General features: G+C 36.4%; 1 protein-coding gene across 6 annotated transcripts in view; it reads right to left on the bottom strand.

Annotated features, from left to right (window-relative positions):
* The window catches only part of LOC132110875 (E3 ubiquitin-protein ligase MARCHF8-like), a 102946-nt gene that overhangs the window by 72524 nt on the left and 8207 nt on the right, over positions 1 to 22215 (bottom strand). For all 6 annotated transcript variants that reach the window (XM_059517915.1, XM_059517909.1, XM_059517912.1 and 3 more), the window contains exon 2: positions 12944 to 13125. In XM_059517915.1, the coding sequence (XP_059373898.1) occupies positions 12944 to 13039 (96 nt within the window). In that variant the 5' untranslated portion in view covers positions 13040 to 13125. The remainder of the gene's footprint in view (positions 1 to 12943; positions 13126 to 22215) is intronic.

The raw sequence follows: 22215 nt of genomic DNA, 5'->3' as shown, positions 1-22215 counted from the left end.
AAACTCATTAAAACATCTTACCGACTACAAAACTTTAAGGGGTACAGTTCACTTTTAAATGATATAAATAGTTTATTCTACTGAAAAATTGACAATTTACCCAGTATTTTATTTCATGCTAAGGCCAAACTCTGTTGAAATCAGTTTGAGTCTAGTCTCCAATCTAGTACAACAAAAGCACTATTTGTACAATGCAGGAAGATGATGCCTATGTAGGGCCTTCTAAAACGTTCAAGTATGAGGTTTCAGTTCGATTAGCTAACTGGGTTTTGGAATAGGTCAAATTTAGTTTCCTGAAGACTAGTTTAACTTTCTAATAAACACAGGGCATAATCTAAATGACTGTATATAGTTAGTGCACCAACTGTGCTTTCATCCACCGACAGTAGTTTACACAGTTCAAATGCTCCCTAGGTTAAGAAAATATTCTGTAAGCACTGCCTCCACCTGTTGTCATCTAAGGCAGCATGTGTGTAGCATCTGAAGGTTTCCCTGGAGGCTTTGCTGAATGTGAAAGAATTTTCTAAAATTTTCTGAAGAATATAAACTATAAGGTTCAGGGGCTTCCCTTGAGCCAAGATGCATTCAGCTTGTCAGTTTCTCTCAGAGCCATTCACAATGAGGACTTGATGATGAGAAGGAGCAAGACAAATCAAGTGAAGGCTGGAATGGTACAGCAGTGTGGGATGTGTGGTAAAAATCAATTAATATTTTTTTTTTCATTCAGAGTAAATGGTCAGAAATAAACACATTTTTAATTCTAGCCATGGTATTGTGGGTAGTGCACATTGATTACACATGAAAGAGTCTTTGTTTTATGGACAAACAAGCAAAATCATGATACTGTACCATTTGAATTATAATATACAGTATACAGATAATTTTCCAATACCGATATATCGTGCAATGCCATTTTCTTTCCCTGAAAATTCCAGCCCAGGAAGTTAGGGTGCCCGTATATTTTCCATATGTCATCAATAAAGTTTAAAAGTCTTAGTTAAGTCTGCTTTGTTATTCTGAAACCTCAAACTAAAATGACATTAGACAGTCATTTATATAGGAGAAAATAAGCATTGCACTCAAGCATGCAGTCCACTTAATGCAAAAGAAACTTACAGATTTGACAGTGTACTCCACAGCAACATTATACACCACACTCTGAGCAATGCTGATATCACTGCAAATGTCAAACACTGACACAAACAAGTTGCTCTGGCAATCACATGGCACCTTGGTCTCTCTCAAGGAGATTAGAGTGTTGACAAAGCTTAAAAGCGTCCTACAAAGATAGTGCTGGCATTAAAATCCTGTTGCTCCTCAGTAAACATTCCCCCCCAAGCATCCTGGTGGCTTCATGTTATTTTACAGAGCTGTGAGGCTCTTCTCCTTATTAGCATATTACTAACATTCAAAAAGCCCAAAGCAGGGCATTCTAGGGAAGACAGATTTGAACAATATGGCCTTGTTAACGTTTGGCCAGTTTCCCTGCCCTCCAGTTTACAAAGCGCTTTTTCAAAATATACAGACTTACAGAACAGCCAAATTTACATTTTTCACAGATACAGTTGTTTGTATTCATGCCAAAGTGGCAGTTCAATTTCTGTCTCCTTCTGTTCACGTCTGTCAGTTCGTGAAGTCAAGGCTCATTCTCTCTGCATTATTTGAGAGATTATTTCCACACAGCAGCTGCTCATGAAAGCGTCATGCTGTACGACAAACAGATTCCAAGAAGTTGTTGTGTCCAGAGGTCAGCGTTTGATCACAAAGCTCGAAACCACTCCTCGCTTTAAGACGTTTTTTCACATATCACATATCATGATACGATGATGGTGTCCAGTGCTAATATCATGGTACTTTGAAATACTATGCTATACAACTGAATGTAATTCACATATGATGGCATTGTACACTGTACTCTGAGGTGATTCAAAGAATACTATGGTATTGTTATGGTTTTTTATAATGTTACAAAAGATTTTTAATTTTAAATAAATGCTGATCTTTTGAATATTCTGTTCATCAAAAAAAATCCTAAAAAATGTATAAGGGTTTCAACAAAAATATTAAGCAGCACAAGTGTTCTTAACATTGATAATAATAAGAAATGTGTCATGAGATATTTTGACACTGAAGACTGGAGTAATGATGCTGGGTATTCAGCTTTGCCATCATAGGAATAAATTACTAATATATATATATATATATATACAACCCGAATTCCGGAAAAGTTGGGACGTTTTTTAAATTTTAATAAAATGAAAACTAAAGGAATTTCAAATCACATGAGCCAATATTTTATTCACAATAGAACATAGATAACGTAGCAAATGTTTAAACTGAGAAATTTTACACTTTTATCCACTTAATTAGCTCATTTAAAATTTAATGCCTGCTACAGGTCTCAAAAAAGTTGGCACGGGGGCAACAAATGGCTAAAAAAGCAAGCAGTTTTGAAAAGATTCAGCTGGGAGAACATCTAGTGATTAATTAAGTTAATTGATATCAGGTCTGTAACATGATTAGCTATAAAAGCTTTGTCTTAGAGAAGCAGAGTCTCTCAGAAGTAAAGATGGGCAGAGGCTCTCCAATCTGTGAAAGACTGCGTAAAAAAATTGTGGAAAACTTTAAAAACAATGTTCCTCAACGTTAAATTGCAAAGGCTTTGCAAATCTCATCATCTACAGTGCATAACATCATCAAAAGATTCAGAGAAACTGGAGAAATCTCTGTGCGTAAGGGACAAGGCCGGAGACCTTTATTGGATGCCCGTGGTCTTCAGGCTCTCAGACGACACTGCATCACTCATCGGCATGATTGTGTCAATCACATTACTAAATGGGCCCAGGAATACTTTCAGAAACCACTGTCGGTAAACACAATCCGCCGTGCCATCAGCAGATGCCAACTAAAGCTCTATCATGCAAAAAGGAAGCCATATGTGAACATGGTCCAGAAGCGCCGTCGTGTCCTGTGGGCCAAGGCTCATTTAAAATGGACTATTTCAAAGTGGAATAGTGTTTTATGGTCAGACGAGTCCAAATTTGACATTCTTGTTGGAAATCACGGACGCCGTGTTCTCCGGGCTAAAGAGGAGGGAGACCTTCCAGCATGTTATCAGCGTTCAGTTCAAAAGCCAGCATCTCTGATGGTATGGGGGTGCATAAGTGCATACGGTATGGGCAGCTTGCATGTTTTGGAAGGCTCTGTGAATGCTGAAAGGTATATAAAGGTTTTAGAGCAACATATGCTTCCCTCCAAACAACGTCTATTTCAGGGAAGGCCTTGTTTATTTCAGCAGGACAATGCAAAACCACATACTGCAGCTATAACAACAGCATGGCTTCGTCGTAGAAGAGTCCGGGTGCTAACCTGGCCTGCCTGCAGTCCAGATCTTTCACCTATAGAGAACATTTGGCGCATCATTAAACGAAAAATACGTCAAAGACGACCACGAACTCTTCAGCAGCTGGAAATCTATATAAGGCAAGAATGGGACCAAATTCCAACAGCAAAACTCCAGCAACTCATAGCCTCAATGCCCAGACGTCTTCAAACTGTTTTGAAAAGAAAAGGAGATGCTACACCATGGTAAACATGCCCCGTCCCAACTATTTTGAGACCTGTAGCAGAAATCAAAATAGAAATGAGCTCATTTTGTGCATAAAATTGTAAACTTTCTCAGTTTAAACATTTGCTATGTTATCTATGTTCTATTGTGAATAAAATATTGGCTCATGTGATTTGAAAGTCTTTTAGTTTTCATTTTATTAAAATTTAAAAAACGTCCCAACTTTTCCGTAATTCGGGTTGTATATATAAAATAGAAAACATATGTTTTACTGTATTTCTGATCAAATAATTGCAGCCTTGGTGAGCAAAAGAGATTTCTTTCAAAAACATTAAAACACCTTACTAACCCCAAACTTTTAAACGACAGTTTTCCTTCTTGAGATAAATAAAAATAATATTCTGCAACAATGCACATGCAGTTAGTGGACATGCTTTGACATGCTGTGGTGCTGAAAAATATATTCTCAATAAAATAAAATAAATAAAAAGTCATCATGTCATTTCAAATCTGTATGACTTAGGCCTATATTTTTCTGTTGAAGACAAATGGAGATAAATGTCTTTCCAATACAATTAAAGTCAGTGTCATGATTTTGGCCTCTATTTAGTCCACTTTTGCTATCCCTTCAAGTGTGGGTAGCCAAAGTTTGAGTCTGGATCCCAAAAGGTCTGTAGAGTCAATCCAGGCCTGTTAACAGTGTATTAGTGGCACTGGGATATACTGCTGCCTGATGATATTCATTTTAAAAAGATGGTGGTAGATTTTGGCAGTCACTGTCACAGACACTTAGATTTCATTTAAAGAGCGTATCAGGTTTGTACAAGCAAAACAATACAAAGAAATATCACTGTGATATGTACCTGAGAGTTCTGCCACTTGTTCATTTCAGATCATTCAATAGCACTGCATCCGCAATGGGAGCTGGCGCTGAATCTAAAGCAGTGGGAATGAGGGTTTCTTTCCACTGAGACACAGAGGAGGAGTTGTCTGCTACTGGCAGATGGGCTGTGCTTTCTTTGCCTAAAGGCGATACGCCCCCCGGCTGATCTGTATGCTGAGTGAGAGGTAAACGATACTGTCCTCACTTCTGTACCAAACACAAGCTCTAGGTGTTAAGAGTAAAGAGTCTCTCTAGACTCCAAGAAATTCCGTGTGGAGCTCAATCATAGAAAACCACTAACGATGGAATTATAGGCAAGAAAATTTAAGAAAAATGTCCTCAAAACTGATGAAAAACAGAGTTTGTGTTTAAGCATAAAAGGGTCATACTAAACGCAGCATAATCCACTGATGGAGCTTTGAAGGATTGTGGTCATTAAATTCCTGCAGGGTTTTATTATTGTTACTCGGTGACTAATATCCATGGCCCATCACCCATCTATGCATCTGACCAATCAACATCAATCAAAAGAGCCTCATTAACTACACTGAGTGCCATCACTGACTACGTTTACATGCAGCCAATAACCCATTCAAAACCGGAATATTAGCAATAACCCGGTCGCGCACGGCCATGTAAACACCGGCAAAAACCAGGATATGCTCATATATACCTCATATTATACCTGGGGTACCCCTTTTCTAACCCGAATATTTGGTCTTGTAAACGCGTTTCGGCATATACCCATCAAAATGTGTGTTCTGCGCATGTTCTATTCGCAAGGAATCTTGGTCTTTTGAGTAGAGACAACGCATAAAATAACCCCGCGTGCAGTATAGAGGCACAGTAGTGTCAAGTGCTAATGGTGGATCAGTACAAGCGCCAAAGCGAAAACAAAGACTATCGCTATCTGCCCCAAACTATTCATTATCCGCCTGCTGCTGCTGTTGTTGTTGTTGTCTTTGGATACAGGAAGAAGAATCGGAAATGACGCATATTGCGTCTTGTTGTCCGTACGTCCAGACGCTAACCGTGCGTCGCCGTTTACATCGGGATTGGCGACTGATTACACATTCCATGTATACAGGAGTAACTCTCTCTGCTCACGCATGTAAACGGGTTATCCCGAATGTTTCAGAAACCCGAATAGTGACCTTAACCCGACCATAACCTGAATTTTAACAGCTTGTAAACGTAGTCATTGATGTAGGGTGAGTCTCACGGAGCCTGTCAGGAACATGAATGTCATATTTTAGCACAAAATCACAAGAAAGAAATAGAAAATGAAACCAGCTTTGCATTGTAACATCACTTTCACGACAAGTAAGCACATTGCCCCCAATTTATATATATATATATATATAAAAAAAAATTCACTTTTGTCATTCAGGCAGAAACTTGTCAGGCAGCAAATAAACCTGCAACAAATCAAACTGACAGACAGCTAAGTCCAGCTATAATGACCATCAATATCTCCACCATGAGCTTGATACACAAACCACTATCCATGTACAGACACAGAGTACACATGAAATTCTATAAAAAAGTTCAGCCACCAAACAGTAGAAATGTAAACATGCAGAGCCTTTGATTAAGAGTGATTCTTAGAAAATAGTTTGGAAACGATGATTGACATGCCAACATTTAGGATTTAACAGACTTCCTGCTACTTGAGCCAACAAAGAGGGGGAAAAACAGCTTGTCTCCTGTTTCCTGCCCGGCTCTGACAAACAACCAAACAGCTGATGGAAATACCCAGCCTCAGGCCCACCAATGAAACAACACTCATTAGTGTCACCGTCCAGTCTTCCTCAAACAGAGTGCCAGACTAAAAGAGGACAAAAGAGCCCGGCTAAATAGCTGCACAAGCTGAAAACTGATGAGGGTGAATATTAAGATTCCTTTGGGCCTAAGTGTTAATGAATCAGACTTCCGAGAAAAGAATAAGCCAGATAATAAATCATGGGTCACAAGGCTAGACAACATCTGACACCACAGCTTCCCACCTGTGAAAGAACAGTCTCAACCAATAATGCCAAAACTATCTCACTTGCACGAGGCCTTATCATATCCACAACATGCATTTTGGGAAGAAAAGATATCTCTTTAAAGGAATCATATCATTAGAAATTAATTTGTTCATTCATCTTCTGTAAATTCAATATATTTCACTATCGTTCAAAAGTTAGTGTCAGTATAAGATTTCCTTTTTTTCAAAAAAATTAACACTTCAATTCATCAAGGACATATTAAATTGATTAGCAGTAAAGACATTTACAATGTTACAAAAATCTATATTTCAAACAAATACTGTTCTTTTGAATTTTACATTCCTCTATATGAATGTACAACCCGAATTCCGGAAAAGTTGGGACGTTTTTTAAATTTTAATAAAATGAAAACTAAAAGACTTTCAAATCGCATGAGCCAATATTTTATTCACAATAGAACATAGATAACATAGCAAATGTTTAAACTGAGAAAGTTTAAAATTTTATGCACAAAATGAGCTCATTTCAATTTTGATTTCTGCTACAGGTCTCAAAATAGTTGGGACGGGGCATGTTTACCATGGTGTAGCATCTCCTTTTCTTTTCAAAACAGTTTGAAGACGTCTGGGCATTGAGGCTATGAGTTGCTGAAGTTTTGCTGTTGGAATTTGGTCCCATTCTTGCCTTATATAGATTTCCAGCTGCTGAAGAGTTCGTGGTCATCTTTGACGTATTTTTCGTTTAATGATGCGCCAAATGTTCTCTATAGGTGAAAGATCTGGACTGCAGGCAGGCCAGGTTAGCACCCGGACTCTTCTACGACGAAGCCATGCTGTTGTTATAGCTGCAGTATGTGGTTTTGCATTGTCCTGCTGAAATAAACAAGGCCTTCCCTGAAATAGACGTTGTTTGGAGGGAAGCATATGTTGCTCTAAAACCTTTATATACCTTTCAGCATTCACAGAGCCTTCCAAAACATGCAAGCTGCCCATACCGTATGCACTTATGCACCCCCATACCATCAGAGATGCTGGCTTTTGAACTGAACGCTGATAACATGCTGGAAGGTCTCCCTCCTCTTTAGCCCGGAGGACACGGTGTTCGTGATTTCCAACAAGAATGTCAAATTTGGACTCGTCTGACCATAAAACACTATTCCACTTTGAAATAGTCCATTTTAAATGAGCCTTGGCCCACAGGACACGACGGCGCTTCTGGACCATGTTCACATATGGCTTCCTTTTTGCATGATAGAGCTTTAGTTGGCATCTGCTGATGGCACGGCGGATTGAGTTTACCGACAGTGGTTTCTGAAAGTATTCCTGGGCCCATTTAGTAATGTGATTGACACAATCATGCCGATGAGTGATGCAGTGTCGTCTGAGAGCCCGAAGACCACGGGCATCCAATAAAGGTCTCCGGCCTTGTCCCTTACGCACAGAGATTTCTCCAGTTTCTCTGAATCTTTTGATGATGTTATGCACTGTAGATGATGAGATTTGCAAAGCCTTTGCAATTTGACGTTGAGGAACATTGTTTTTAAAGTTTTCCACAATTTTTTTACGCAGTCTTTCACAGATTGGAGAGCCTCTGCCCATCTTTACTTCTGAGAGACTCTGCTTCTCTAAGACAAAGCTTTTATAGCTAATCATGTTACAGACCTGATATCAATTAACTTAATTAATCACTAGATGTTCTCCCAGCTGAATCTTTTCAAAACTGCTTGCTTTTTTAGCCATTTGTTGCCCCCGTGCCAACTTTTTTGAGACCTGTAGCAGGCATTAAATTTTAAATGAGCTAATTAAGTGGATAAAAGTGTAAAATTTCTCAGTTTAAACATTTGCTACATTATCTATGTTCTATTGTAAATAAAATATTGGCTCATGTGATTTGAAATTCCTTTAGTTTTCATTTTATTAAAATTTAAAAAACGTCCCAACTTTTCCGGAATTCGGGTTGTATAACAGTTTCCTCAAAATTATTAAATTCGAAATTCGAAAGCATAAGAGACTTAAAAATATAAAAATCTTACAAACTTTTGAATGGTTATATACAGTATGTAAACCAACTTAATTCCCAGTTCAAAAAGAGCTTTTATTGAAACGAAAACATCCCGTTCTGAAATCTTGAGATTACTACTTAACACCAGAACAACTAATGATAAAAATAAAATGATTTTGGAAAAAACAAAAACTAATTAAAAACACTGTGAAAAGTAATCTTTAGGAAGTCTTGAAATGAAATTCCATTTGTCATAATTTACATTATTATACTGTGATTCCTAAATTCATTTGTAGCATTTAAAACTGATTTTTAGTTTTAGTTTTGTGCCTTATTTTAAACATATATAGACAGAATCTTTTACAATAGGCATTGTGTTATACAGAAGCTTTGCATTTCAGGAGCTAATAAAATATTTAAACTCAAATCAATATTTTGTGTCTACAAACCCGATTCCAAAAAAGTTGGGACACTGTACAAATTGTGAGTAAAAGGAATGGAATAATTTACAATCTAATTAACTTATTTTCTATTCACAATAGAATATAGATAACATATTGAAATGTCATGCCAAATATTTGGCTCAGTTTGGATTTCATGAGAGCTACACATTCCAAAAAAGTTGGGACAGGTAGCTGGATGCCCGTGATCTTCGGGCCTTTAGACGGCACTGCATCACATACAGGAATGCTACTGTAATGGAAATCACAACATGGGCTCAGGAATACTTCCAGAAAACATTGTCAGTGAACACAGTCCACCGTGCCATTTCCCGTTGCCGGCTAAAACTCTATAGGTCAGAAAAGAAGCCATATCTAAACATGATCCAGAAGCACAGGCGTTTTCTCTGGGCCAAGGCTGATTTAATATGGACTGTGGCAAAGTGGAAAACTGTTCTGTGGTCAGACAAATCAAAATTTGAAGTTCTTTTTGGAAAACTGGGACGCCATGTCTTCCGGACTAAAGAGGACAAGGAAAACCCAAGTTGTTATCAGCGCTCAGTTCAGAAGCCTGCATCTCTGATGGTATGGGGTTGCATGAGTGCGTGTGGCATGGGCAGCTTACACAGCTGGAGAGGTACCATCATTGATGAAAGGTATATCCAAGTTCTAGAACAACATATGCTCCCATCCAGACGTTGTCTATTTCAGGGAAGACCTTGCATTTTCCAACATGACAATGCCAGACCACATACTGCATCAATTACAACATCATGGCTGCGTAGAAGAAGGATGCGGGGACTGAAATGTCCAGCCTGCAGTCCAGATCTTTCAGCCATAGAAAACATTTGGCACATCATAAAGAGGAAGATGCAACAAAGAAGACCTAAGACAATTGAGCAGCTAGAAGCCTGTATTAGACAAGAATGGGACAACATTCCTATTCCTAAACTTTAGTAGCTTGTCAGACGTTTGCAGACTGTTATAAAAAGAAGAGGGGATGCCACACAGTGGTAAACATGGCCTTGTCCCAACTTTTTTGAGATGTGTTGATGCCATGAAATTTAAAATCAACTTATTTTCCCCTTAAAATTATACATTTTCTCAGTTTAAAACCCTTTCGAGTCGATTAACGCGGATACGCGTTTTGAGTCATTTTCTCCTGATAACCCCGAAAAGACCTTAAATTACACTTTCAGTTTTAATCGTACAGATAAGAGCAATACATCAATTGAATCTGTAAAGGGTCTACTTTTTTTGGATACAGACATAATAACAACAAAACTTTGTGCACTTATAAAATAAAGATAACAAACAAGGTGTGCTGTCTGCAGCCTTTGTCTGCGCTTATCTTCATTTACAAACAAGTCATTAAAATGAACTGTAACTCCGTGAATACTCAACGAAAATACATGGGGGAGATATCTATAGAAAGCTTGACATGTCTATTTTTAAACTAAACAAGTGCCGCCGAAAACAGATATTCTGTGATAAAGTAATCCATATGAAAACAACGCGATGTCTGTTTTTCAAGTCTCCCTTCATTATATCTAATGTGACCACGCCCCCGCGCTGAACGCGCTATTCAGATTCAAACTGAAGCGCGCGGCTTGAATACGCCCATAACAGAAGAAAAAGCAGCGAGCCTGTTCTTCAAGTGTTTATTTTACTGTTTGCTTCGCGATGAGAGGAATAACACATAATTCACCCCAAAAAGATGTGATGTGGTTGAGGATTTGAGAAATGGATTTCCTCAGAAAAAAAGAATGCAGCACTTTATTCAGCAGATATCATAAACATGAGTAAGTCTCTTTTTATTTATTTATATACTTGTACTAGTTTTCACATAACGTGTAAACATTTTACTAGTTAGACTTTTTCCAAATACTTTTTCCAAACTATAATTCCTGACTAAATGTATAGTAATCAAGTGAAACATTATGAAGTTTCAATAACAATATACAATACTATACCATTCAAAAGCTTGATGTAAATAATATAAATGTAACAAATAGATAACTGTCACAAATGTAAAAACATGCTTTTCTTTCAATTTATTCCCCCTAAAAACCCAGAAAAATATTCTCAGCTCTTTTCAACATTAATAATAATGACTGGAGTAAGGATGCCAAACAATTTGTTTGAAAGTCAGCTTTGATTGTTTCTAATAAACTGTTTAACTGCACCCCCAAGTGGATATTAAATTATGTTGTGGGATAATTAAATATATTCTAAATAAACTACAAACATAAAATTATATAGATTTATTTTGTTCTTGCATTCTTTCTTGTAACTCCTTCCTCTCAGTGGCACAGATGACTGAGAGGCTCATTATGCAGCTCATTATGCAGGCCTTTGTCTTCTCAGGTGTAAATCACAATGATATTCATGGTAGTTAACGCCTACTCGCATATGACTTTTACCAACAAAAAGTGTCTTAGAAAATTTAAATCAATATATTGTTTCCTGTGATTGAGTAAGCAAGATGATTTTCACATCATTTAGAAAGAAAAATTCTAGGCTACAAGCTCCAGTTCTCAAAAATCCCGGGAACCATTGTTCTTTATGTGTTTTTTTGCCTTATTCAAGTGTTTTAACATTTTTAGTTTTTCACTAACCACGCATAATATTTTTTTTCTCAAAAACACAATCATGTACATACATGCATTTCTTATATTATTATAGCCCAGTTTGTGCTGATTACAGTGAGATTAGACTTTACCCATTTAGATATTTATAAGAAACTGAAAAAAGCACAAATGTCAGGGCATGACAAAACATCTCCAGGCCCCAAAAATACCCTTAGACTCCAGAGGGTTAAACATTTGATATGTCATCTATGTTGTATTCTGAACAAAATATTGGAATTTGAAACTTCCACATCATTGCATTCTGTTTTCATTCACAATTAGTACAGTGTCCCAACTTTTTTGGAATTGGGTTTGTAATTATTTACTTATGTGGCAAGTAGCCATGTAATAAGCAGAAACATTTACATCCAGCCGGTCTCATGTCTCTTACAGTTCATTTTAATGACACGTTTCTAAATGAATATCAGCATAGACCAAGGCTGCAGACAGCGCACCTTGTTTGTTTTCTTTATTTTATAAATGCACAAAGTTTTATTGTTATTATGCGTGTATAAAAAATAAAAGTAAACCCTTTACAGATTCGATTGATGTATTGTTCTGATCTGTACGATCAAAACTGAAAGTGTAAATTAAATTCTTTTCGAGGTTATCAGGAGAAGATGCCTCAAAATGCATATATGTGTGAATCGACTCCAGAGGGTTAATTATCTGCTTATCAGTATCAGCCAGTGCATCTCTAGATGAAAGATTACAATGAATCATAATGAATAATAACACACATTGATGATGATTTATTCAAAATAAGACCAGGAATGTAAATTAAATGAAGACTCATTTGTGACCTCATGCTGAGTAAACGTAAACAATTCTTAAAAGGCACAGCGTCCCAAATATTTCCTAAGTGTGTGAGAAAGCCTAAAATGTTAATGAAACCTAAATCATGACCATGACTAACATAATAAGAGAATAAAAAAACACATTTTAACAGTCAACACCAAGGCCACAGGCACCATGATTCAAATCACACTTCGTTTTATAGTTCTCCTCACTCATAACATTTCACTCAGTCATTCCTGCCTGCATCACTTACTGGAAACCAGCCCCCCCCCCCTTCCCCACAAGCACCCACTCTTGTGTATGTGTGATTTCCTCTACTTCGCCTACTTCCTTTATTGTAATCTGTGTAGTTTTCATAATTTGCAGGGTTCCTTGAAAGCATATAATATAAACAGTACTTGAAAACGGAGTTCACAGAACAACTGAGGAACAAACAAGCTTTTCCATCCCAGACAGAGGAATGTGTGTGTGTACAAGGTTTGTCTCTAAAATCCTTTCCATGTCGAGTTCTGAGAGGGCAAACAAATGTTCAGAACTGTAAAAACAGGATACTGTCTTTCAGTAGGAATGAGGATGAAGGTATAGCAAGGGTCACAGATTATAGTACTGTGTCTATCAGGTGGAAGACGAACCTGTTTATCCTTTTCCTTTGCCTTCCCGCTGCTGGACACCCAGGAGGAAGTGACATCACGAGGGATGACAGAGATTTGGTGCAATGGCATGTTCATCCCCGCAGTTCAGTGGAGCTTACACTCTCTGAAGCTGAAGCCTGTCCACCAGCACTGGCATGATGGAAAGAACCACTAATCCAAATCTGACAGAGAGACAAAAAGAGACAAAGAAAATTAATGCTTCAAAAATATGACCATGATTTTATTCATTCCTACTGCCTTAGTGAACAGAAAATGCATACAAACATATCTTTTAAATCAACTGCCATTAACTGCTTTTTTGGATGGTAATGTACGGCTCGGCGATAAAACGGTAATCATCGCAAAAATCTGCGCGCAACTATACAGTAAGAAGGCTTTTTAATCTACAAATCACCATCCTTTACCATGGATTTACTGTAGTAACACTACTGCACCATCGTATTGTGGCAGAAATGTGGGATATTCATATTGAATTTTATTATATTATTAATGTAGATGTATTCAATATATGAAAGGAGTAATAGAATACAAGTATTTTTGTGATTAAGCTATAACATTGTGCATTTATACTAAATGTATTCAGACCACTGTTTTTCAAACAAGTACATAGAAATCATATAGTTACATTTTTTACCATGCTACTGATGTGCTATATGTGTGGTTTTAAGTTTGCTTATCATGATCCAAATGCATGCCACTATGGAAGACCAATGGTTAATTTTAATAAAAATTAAACAGTCATAATAATTCATCATTACCATATAAAAACGAGGTTGTTTCAAACAGATGTTACTGTTTTGATAATGAACATAAATTTACATCTGCATTCTAACTCAAGCTACTGTCAAATGTGCAACTATGAGAGAAACAGTTTGTAATATTATTAATATTGCAGCCAGCACTGCAAACAGCTCTGAAGATACAGTACATGTCAGAATCGGGCAACACAAATCTTTGATACAATATCACTCATTAGAACATGCAGAAACAAAGAAATTCATTTATTATTATTATTATTATTAAGATATTTATTTTAAGGAAAAAAGACCTGGAAAAGTGTAAAGAATTCAAATACGTGGCGTGTTCGTCATGTTCTGACCATAAAGAAATAAAGATATTAAATTATTTTGATAATTAACGATATTGACTGATATGAAAAAAAATGATCAAGTGTTGTCAATTTTAGCTATAAAGCCCAGCCCTAGTGTGATTATAACTGAGCCGGGTAAACAGCGCTGACTTTTGTTTAAAAAATGACAGTGATCTTATTTAAACACTCGTTCAAGAGAAAGCATATTTCAACATATTTTTCAATGAATATCTATATAAATTTGCAGCCTTTTATCACCATCCTGGAATACTCTGACAAATCCAGTGATTATCCAGTGAATGAATGAATGAATTAACTGATAAATACATAAATAGATAGATAGATACATACATACACAAAGCCCTTTACTCCTGTTGCCAATTCAGCCAATCATACGAATTTGCCAGATCAAGTGCTTTCAGTTTTTTGTGCCATAAGAAGGCAAATGGAATTAAATAATAGGAGGATAAAAATGTTCAGAAAATATGTTAATGAGAATTTTGTTTTAAGACCAACAAGGATGTTGATCAGGAAAACATCCCACACGGTGAAATCGCGGTAAGTTTTTACAAACACTCCTGCATTTTAATTGAACTACAAAAACATCAAGTCTCACGCAGTGAGTGAGGAAATGAGAAGCAGCAGCAGAAGTTAATTCACCAATTACAAACCAACTCCCATATTCTCCATAATGAAATGCATTCTTTGAAGGAGAACAATGAGCCCAAATCATGCTGAGACAATGCAAAGTCTGCTTTAACGGCCGTTAACTATCACCATCTCATCGTGACCATGTCAACGGCCGTGTTGTGTGTAAGACTTTGCATCTAGAATTGCCACAGTGACCACCGGCATCGTGACAAAATTCCCCAGTTTGGCACTGCAGACTGAAGATTATGCACCGTCTGCTGGTGCAAATGACTTAATTAACAGACACACAAAATTGCAGTATGACAAACTGTTGGACGCTGAAGTGAGCTAGTACTGACAATACTGAATATCTCAGCACTGTTTCAAACCAACAGTGTGCAGTCCAAAAGCTTGAGTCCACACTTTTTTTAAATATTTGTTTATTTGTAAAAACTTTTTTTTGTCTGGTTTGATTTTTTTTTTTTTTTTTTTACAAATAGAATTTTTGAGAATACGGTTTAAAAATGTAATATAAAAATATATATATTTATTTTAAATGAATGTAAAATGTCAATAAAATACCAATAGGTAAATGCATTTCAATCTAATAAATATAAACATAAATATATGCATAAATATCTTTTTCATTCCTTTAAATATATATAAAATATGAAGATATAAATATAAAATATATTTTAAAACTATTTTGACATCGTTAATAATCAAATAAGCACATTTGTGACAGTGATCATGACCTCATCTGCACATGCTCTTTGGAACACAATAATTGTTATTCTGATAAAATAATATGTAATGAAAAAATACATAGAAACTACTAAATAGGAGCTTTTTTTTAGTTTCACATTTTTTTGGATCCTATTGAAAAGCACAACAGCTTGAAGTCATTTTCACATTTGGTTGTGTGATCATCAGGGAATGCATAAGATGATCTAATATTATGATATTGTTATAATGGTCAACACATGGGGAGGAGCAAATGAAATCCTCCCTTTTTGGCATCAAAAGTGCCATTAATTCATAAGCTGCTCACAGAACAGCTGGTCAATTCATACAGATCCAGGACTCACAGCAGGACAGTTATCTGAGAAGAAACTGCTCCACATGACTGATCAACAGCCCGTGCTAATAACATCGCATTAAAGCAGAGGCCATGTGACTGCAATCACTCATGTGCTGTCGGATCAATAGGCCGAGGATAATTTTGAGCACTCTAAAACAAAGGCAGTAGCACATGGTTTACTACCAAGCCCATGAGATGTGTGACTTGATGATGAATCTAAAGGATCCTGGTCCATGCTGCCATTTTTGTAGGTAGATTTCATGTTTTCATGATCAGTAAAACAACTTGTTCAGTGTCGACGGAAGGACAAACACACAAAAAAAATACATCACTCCAGACAAAAAAAATACAGGCTTTCTTTTCACTAAATCAGTGACTGGGTGGGAAAGAAAGCTAATGGTCAAATTCTTAGGATTTTCATAAAATCAGATGTCATAATAACAATACTAAATCATGGTGTTTAAGCCTCTGGAGTGATGACTAATGCATTCATGATCTAAATGAGCATTGCAGAATGAGAATGCCTCAACGCAGTCGATCAGGGTGGAGGTGTTAAAAAGGGCGGCCGTCTGTCAATCTGATGTGCCACATACAGTATGTACTGTTTAAAGGTCATATTTAACTACTGTCATTAGCGTGAACATTTGGGCGGTGTTATGCAAATCCTCCCACACAGTGATGTAGACGGAGAATTGATTGAAATCGAATCATGTGACCCTGTTAATTGTTGGTCAACTATAGAGAGAAACTGGAGGCCAGGTAACAAACAAGGGACAAATGTGAATGGCGATGTCACTCAGGATGTTTACAGTTTGTAACCTTGCTCTTCCTTGAACCTAGCTCAAGAAGAAATATAACAACAACCATTCATTACCGTTCTTAGAACCACTCAGCCCAACAAGCTAAAAGCATCCATTAAGTAACCGCTTAACAACGCCCTAAAAACCTAATAGCAATGCACTGAAACCCTAATAACCCTTTAGTAACTGCACTGTAACACTCCAGCAGTTTGACAGCGAGTACTGCAGACAAACACTGTTGATATTTTGTTCAGAAATGTTCAAAACTAGTTGTTATGATTAGCATCTGGGGATTAAGGAAGGAAATGTGTCTCTGCGTAACTGAAATACCTCAAAGAGAATAAAAAATGTTGGGTTTTTTTCATCCTTTTGGAGTTTCAGAGAGAAATACTGTGATAAATTATTGAAAATAAACAATATGTTCAAATATGGTTAAATAGCCTGTCTTATATTGCACATAGTATAATAATTGCATTGAATTGCATTACATAGCTCACATACAAAACTGACAGAGTAACAAATGGATGAGAATACTTGCATCTGCTCAAATCAGTCACCAACTTCAAGCTCATAAAACAAAGAATGGCTAAGAGGACCAGCAACGGATCCCTGCTGGCTGCATGTGATGAAGGGTACTGTATGCTTTACGAATGCCACAAATACAACTTCCACAGAGCCCAGAGCAGGGATTTCAGTCTTAAGGTGCATCACATTAGCAATATGAAGCTCAGCTCACACAGAAGTCACAGCTCTCTATTGCTACTCAGTGTAGCCAACTTGAAGCCACTGCAAAATCTGTTGGGGTGAAATCTTTCGCCCTCATGCAAAATGTCCAATTGCATAGATTTCTTCTGAAATCTTGGCTGTGAAAAAAAAAATAATAATAATATTCGCCAAACAATGTTAAATATAACCACACATTTAGAAATGCTGACTATATAGGCAGCTCACTAGGTTTTTTTTTCACTGTTACACAAAGTAAAACTACAAACAAACAATATTAAGTTAACTATAACTATACAGTTTTCATTTCTAAAACATTTACATTTTATGAGAATAGAGAAGTCCACACCACAGCTATAATGAATGATAAAAACATTGACAGCCAAACCGAATCCACCCAATTTTAAAGACCATAAGCATTTAAAACAGCAGACAACAAAACTGCAGCGCGAGCTTATTATAAACAGTGTGTTAACTTATCACCTCTTGAAGTGGAAGCTAATGCAGTTATCGTTGTAGTTATAATTCTTGTTGTGAACGGGTTTTAACTCTCTGAGAGTAAGAGAGAGTCGCTGCACTGTGCACTGAACTGATCAGGCTGGTAAATTATCCCATTTCCACAAAGGATGATCCATCAATGAGCATTTGCCGCTAGAAATGACATGAGATCGAAAAAGCAATGGATCTGTCTAAGAAACGACCCTGAGCCTGAGTGTTTCCCCTCTTTGGAAAATCCTTCTGCTGGTCTCCTGTATGAGAGATAACGCTGAGTGCCAAGACTCTAACCCAGATTTATTCATCCATGCAACTGTAAAGGTGACATAGTTAGACATTCCCTTTGGATATTCCTCCAGAATGAAAACAGAAAACAGCTAAACTTCTGAATGTATGATCTATGTTTCCACTTAAGAAGCTGTCAGTGTTGGGGCAGCTTAATAATCTTAATTTAAAGGAAAACTTCAGTCAAGATACCCTTGTAAATGGCATACTACATATTTACTTGACTGATAATAAATTGTTACATTTGATTTTATTCTCTTTTACTCTGTAATTAATGACTAGTAGATTACGTTGTATTCTTGTTAGCGACAGACCCATCCCAAATGAACAGGAAAATACAAAATGAAGAGTTAACTAGAATAATCAAATGTCAGAAGAATACTAATTATAAACTGATATAGTCTACAAACCAATTTGCATTTCAACCTAAATTCGAGGTCATAATAAAACGGAGTCAGATTTGAGTTTAACCTGAATTCAATAACTTTGCAAGCTGAAAAGACCAAATATGCAGGAAACCTTCATCCAGCACTGGATACCTAACTTGGGCCAAGTGCATGGAGCTTGCATTGCAATAGTTTGGTGCTCAAGAAATATTCCTTATAGGGATGTTCATTTTGGTTATTTTTCCTAACTGACGCGTTAACCGAGTTTCGGTTCATTTTTGTGCTGCGTGAAAGGAAACCAGACAGCAGAAAGCGGCATCCTAGTTTTCTTTAGGCTTATAGCCAATTACAAAAGCACAAAGATTTGTTTTAATTGTGAATGTACACAAATGAAGGCAAACCTTTTACAATTCTGATTATCTTTATGATTAAAAGGAGAAGTTGCTTTACTGTTAATAAAATACATTCAGTCAAACATATGGGGGAAAAAAACACACTGCTCAGTTTAAATATGTAGTCAGATCTGTGAAGTGTTTTCACCATACAGCCGTGATGTTATGCTAAACATTTAGTTTTTTTTTGTTTTTTTTTACATTGATATTGGAACGCGAGTGTAGTAGCCTAATAAGTAATAAATTGGCATTCAAATACATTGCTAATACAGAAACATTTGATTTGGTGACGAATGACAGACCCAACGTTGGTTTCAGATTCGTTTTAGCCTAAATGAATGTCGTTTATATTATTATATAGCTTCTTATATTTTTAATTCTGGTTCTTTTCTAAATACTGTTATTTAAAAGGATTTGTTTTGGAGTGAGGGGAACTAAAATAACCTAGCTATGTTTACAGTGTTTATAATAATGTTTGTAAACATTTGGAGTCAACATTATGCCTATTTCTGAATATTGAATATTTCTGCATTTCTGAAATAATAAAATGTGACTTATGTTTTTTTACTCTTTCTATAAAAAACACAACTTGTCGGTCAAAACAGTCGGTTAACGGTTAACCGGTTAAAATGAACATCCCTATTTCCTTACGATTCTCAATGTTATGAAAATTAAAACAGTCGCCTAATATTTGTGTGGTGATTTTTTTCAAGATTCTTTGCTGAATAAATAGTTCAAATGAACGGCATTTATTTGAAACGTAAATCTTTAGCAACATTATAAATGCATGTACTGTCACTTTTGATCAATTTAATGCATCCTATATGGATAAAAGTATTAATTTATTTTACTGACCCAAACTTTCCAATTGTAGTATATATATATATTTATGATAATTATATATGATTAAAAGCAGCATCTGCATAAATATTATACTATAGATACAGTAATTCAATATTTTGAATATTTATAAAATAAATGCTATTCAGAGAACAGAACTGAATTGGTGAAAAAAAAAATTGAACCAGTGCTTTTAAAAGAATACACAAAATGAGTGAACCAATCCACTAAAATGAACAATGTTGGGAAAAGTAGCTTGTTACTAAAAAGCTACTCTGGCTTGACCTATTGCACACCACTGAATAAGTAAAGTTACAAGCCTCACTACTTTTATTTAGTTAGTTACTCTGCATCATTAGATCCTTGAATGTGAATCTGTATTCACACCTTTGTTGCAGTTTTCTATTCAATGTTTCTATTCAGTTCTATTTCCTATAGTAGAAGTCAACAACATTTATCCCTGGTGTTTTTGTCACATGCCATCCTCTAGATTTAAACCAAATGGGTAATTTCATTGTCAGGTAGTGTCATATGTGACCGGGGTGATGATATCAGATAAATATTCAAAGCTTAATAAATGGCTTACTGGCTTAAACCTCATCAGTGCGCAATATAACATGACCTCAAGATCAGAGCGGGACACAAACTCCAGCAGTACTGGAACATCCTCACAGACTGTTAAGAGATTAGAGCGGGATAAACTGGACGTGATGTGCACTGATGAAAGCCTGCTGATCCTCACACACACACACACACTGTGCTGCACAGCAGTACTTTAATTCCTTCATTTCACATTCAGAGGTTAGAATGAGCTCAAGAATAGTTTATCCTAATGTTTTGCGCATAAACACATTGTCCATTTGGGAAACCAGAATTTATGAAGCGAAGTGTTACTGAACAACTCCTTGCTCGATGCGGTCAGACCTCCTGTCGTCTGAATAAGATAAAGACATTAGTATGACATTTGCATGTTAGCTCTGATGTGTCTGTCAGTTTATTGTGGCAGAACATGCGTTTCTGTCACGTATCTGCACTGGAAACATTAACAAGATGTCAGAACGTTCTGCATTATTAAACAGTTTCCTCAATCCTGAATTCAACTGTAAAGCTATTTCTAGTTATTTCTATTTCTATAAACCTTCCCTAACACATCAAATCCAATCAAACCACATCAGGACCAAACAAACAGTGATTAGCTGTTTTCATGTCAATCAGACAGACCTTTCCTGTCTAAGCGGGCACTTCTTGATCAGAACAAGCTGAAAACTGAATTGGACTTTATGCCAATAGTGAAAAGATTCATTCGACTTTGTTTGCAGATGGATTTGCAAACCATTGTGAGATTTGCCACTTGCAGTCAGGGGAAGAACTGAAAACGAAGATGTGAAGTTGGACACTTCTAACTTGCCATCTTTAATTGCTCTTGCGATATTTTGATAGAATACGTCACAGTGACGTGGTGTTGACATTGTCTCAAGCCATACACTGATTGTCTCCTAGTGAGCACACCAAAAATCTGGCCTCGTGAGATTAAGAAACACATGACCTAAGGGCATTTTTGAACACACACAGACACACACACTTTCTCCTGGCTCAAACGGTCAGAGACTTCTAAGTAAACCTCCCACTTTAAAGACATATCCTGAAAATTTAATGGAGACAGCAGACCTTCCCGGATTTTCAGCATCTCTCCATCCACACAGATTCAGAGCGGGGGACACAGAAGGAAAACGGATGGCGGCCGACTTTGCAAGAGGATGAAATGTTTTGAAAACTTAGTGAGGAAGGCGAAACTGCAGACTGCATCAAAACATCAAAAACAGTCCCTAAAAAGCATCGAGACTGCTGTAAAACACGGTGCATTGATGCCATCACTTTATCTTATTACGGGATTCTGCTGCTTTTATGGGAAGAAAGCTCAAATGGCAGCTAGGTTTAAGTAAATGCCATCTATCAAAATGTTAATGGTTGGTTAGTGTGCAAAAGGTGCTAATTTAGGATGTGTTCTTGTTTCTGAACACATTAATGCCTGAATGGAAATTTAAAGCATAATGTGTGAATAATTAGGTCATGCAAAGGTTTCTTGGTAAGCTTCCTGCAGTATCCAGATAAACTACTTAAAAATGTGTATGAGGCATTTCTGCACCATGCCCAGAATATATATATATGCTAATATTTGCATGCTTATTAATGAGACTTGTTCAGAGCTCCTGATAAATAAAGTTCAAAAGAGCAGCATTTCTTTTATCAATCTTTTATGACAGCATTACTGCATGTTAAGCATTGTTTGTTAATAACTAGGCACAAATGAAATCTCTATCCACAGCATTTAATTAAAAAATATATAGTCTGTTAAAACACATTTTACCATGTTTAATATATATATATATATATATATATATATATATATATATATATATTATATATATATATATAATGTATAATAGTCACTTTCAAAACACCAGTACCAGCATGTCCATTTTATTGTTATAAAAAGAAAGGCAATAACGTAATGTGTGATTCTATGAA

The sequence above is a fragment of the Carassius carassius genome, chromosome 30, assembly GCF_963082965.1.
Source record: "Carassius carassius chromosome 30, fCarCar2.1, whole genome shotgun sequence".
NCBI classification, from domain to species: Eukaryota; Metazoa; Chordata; class Actinopteri; order Cypriniformes; family Cyprinidae; genus Carassius; species Carassius carassius.
Note: the sequence above shows the minus strand (reverse complement) of the source record. Positions and strands in the feature narration are given on the sequence as shown.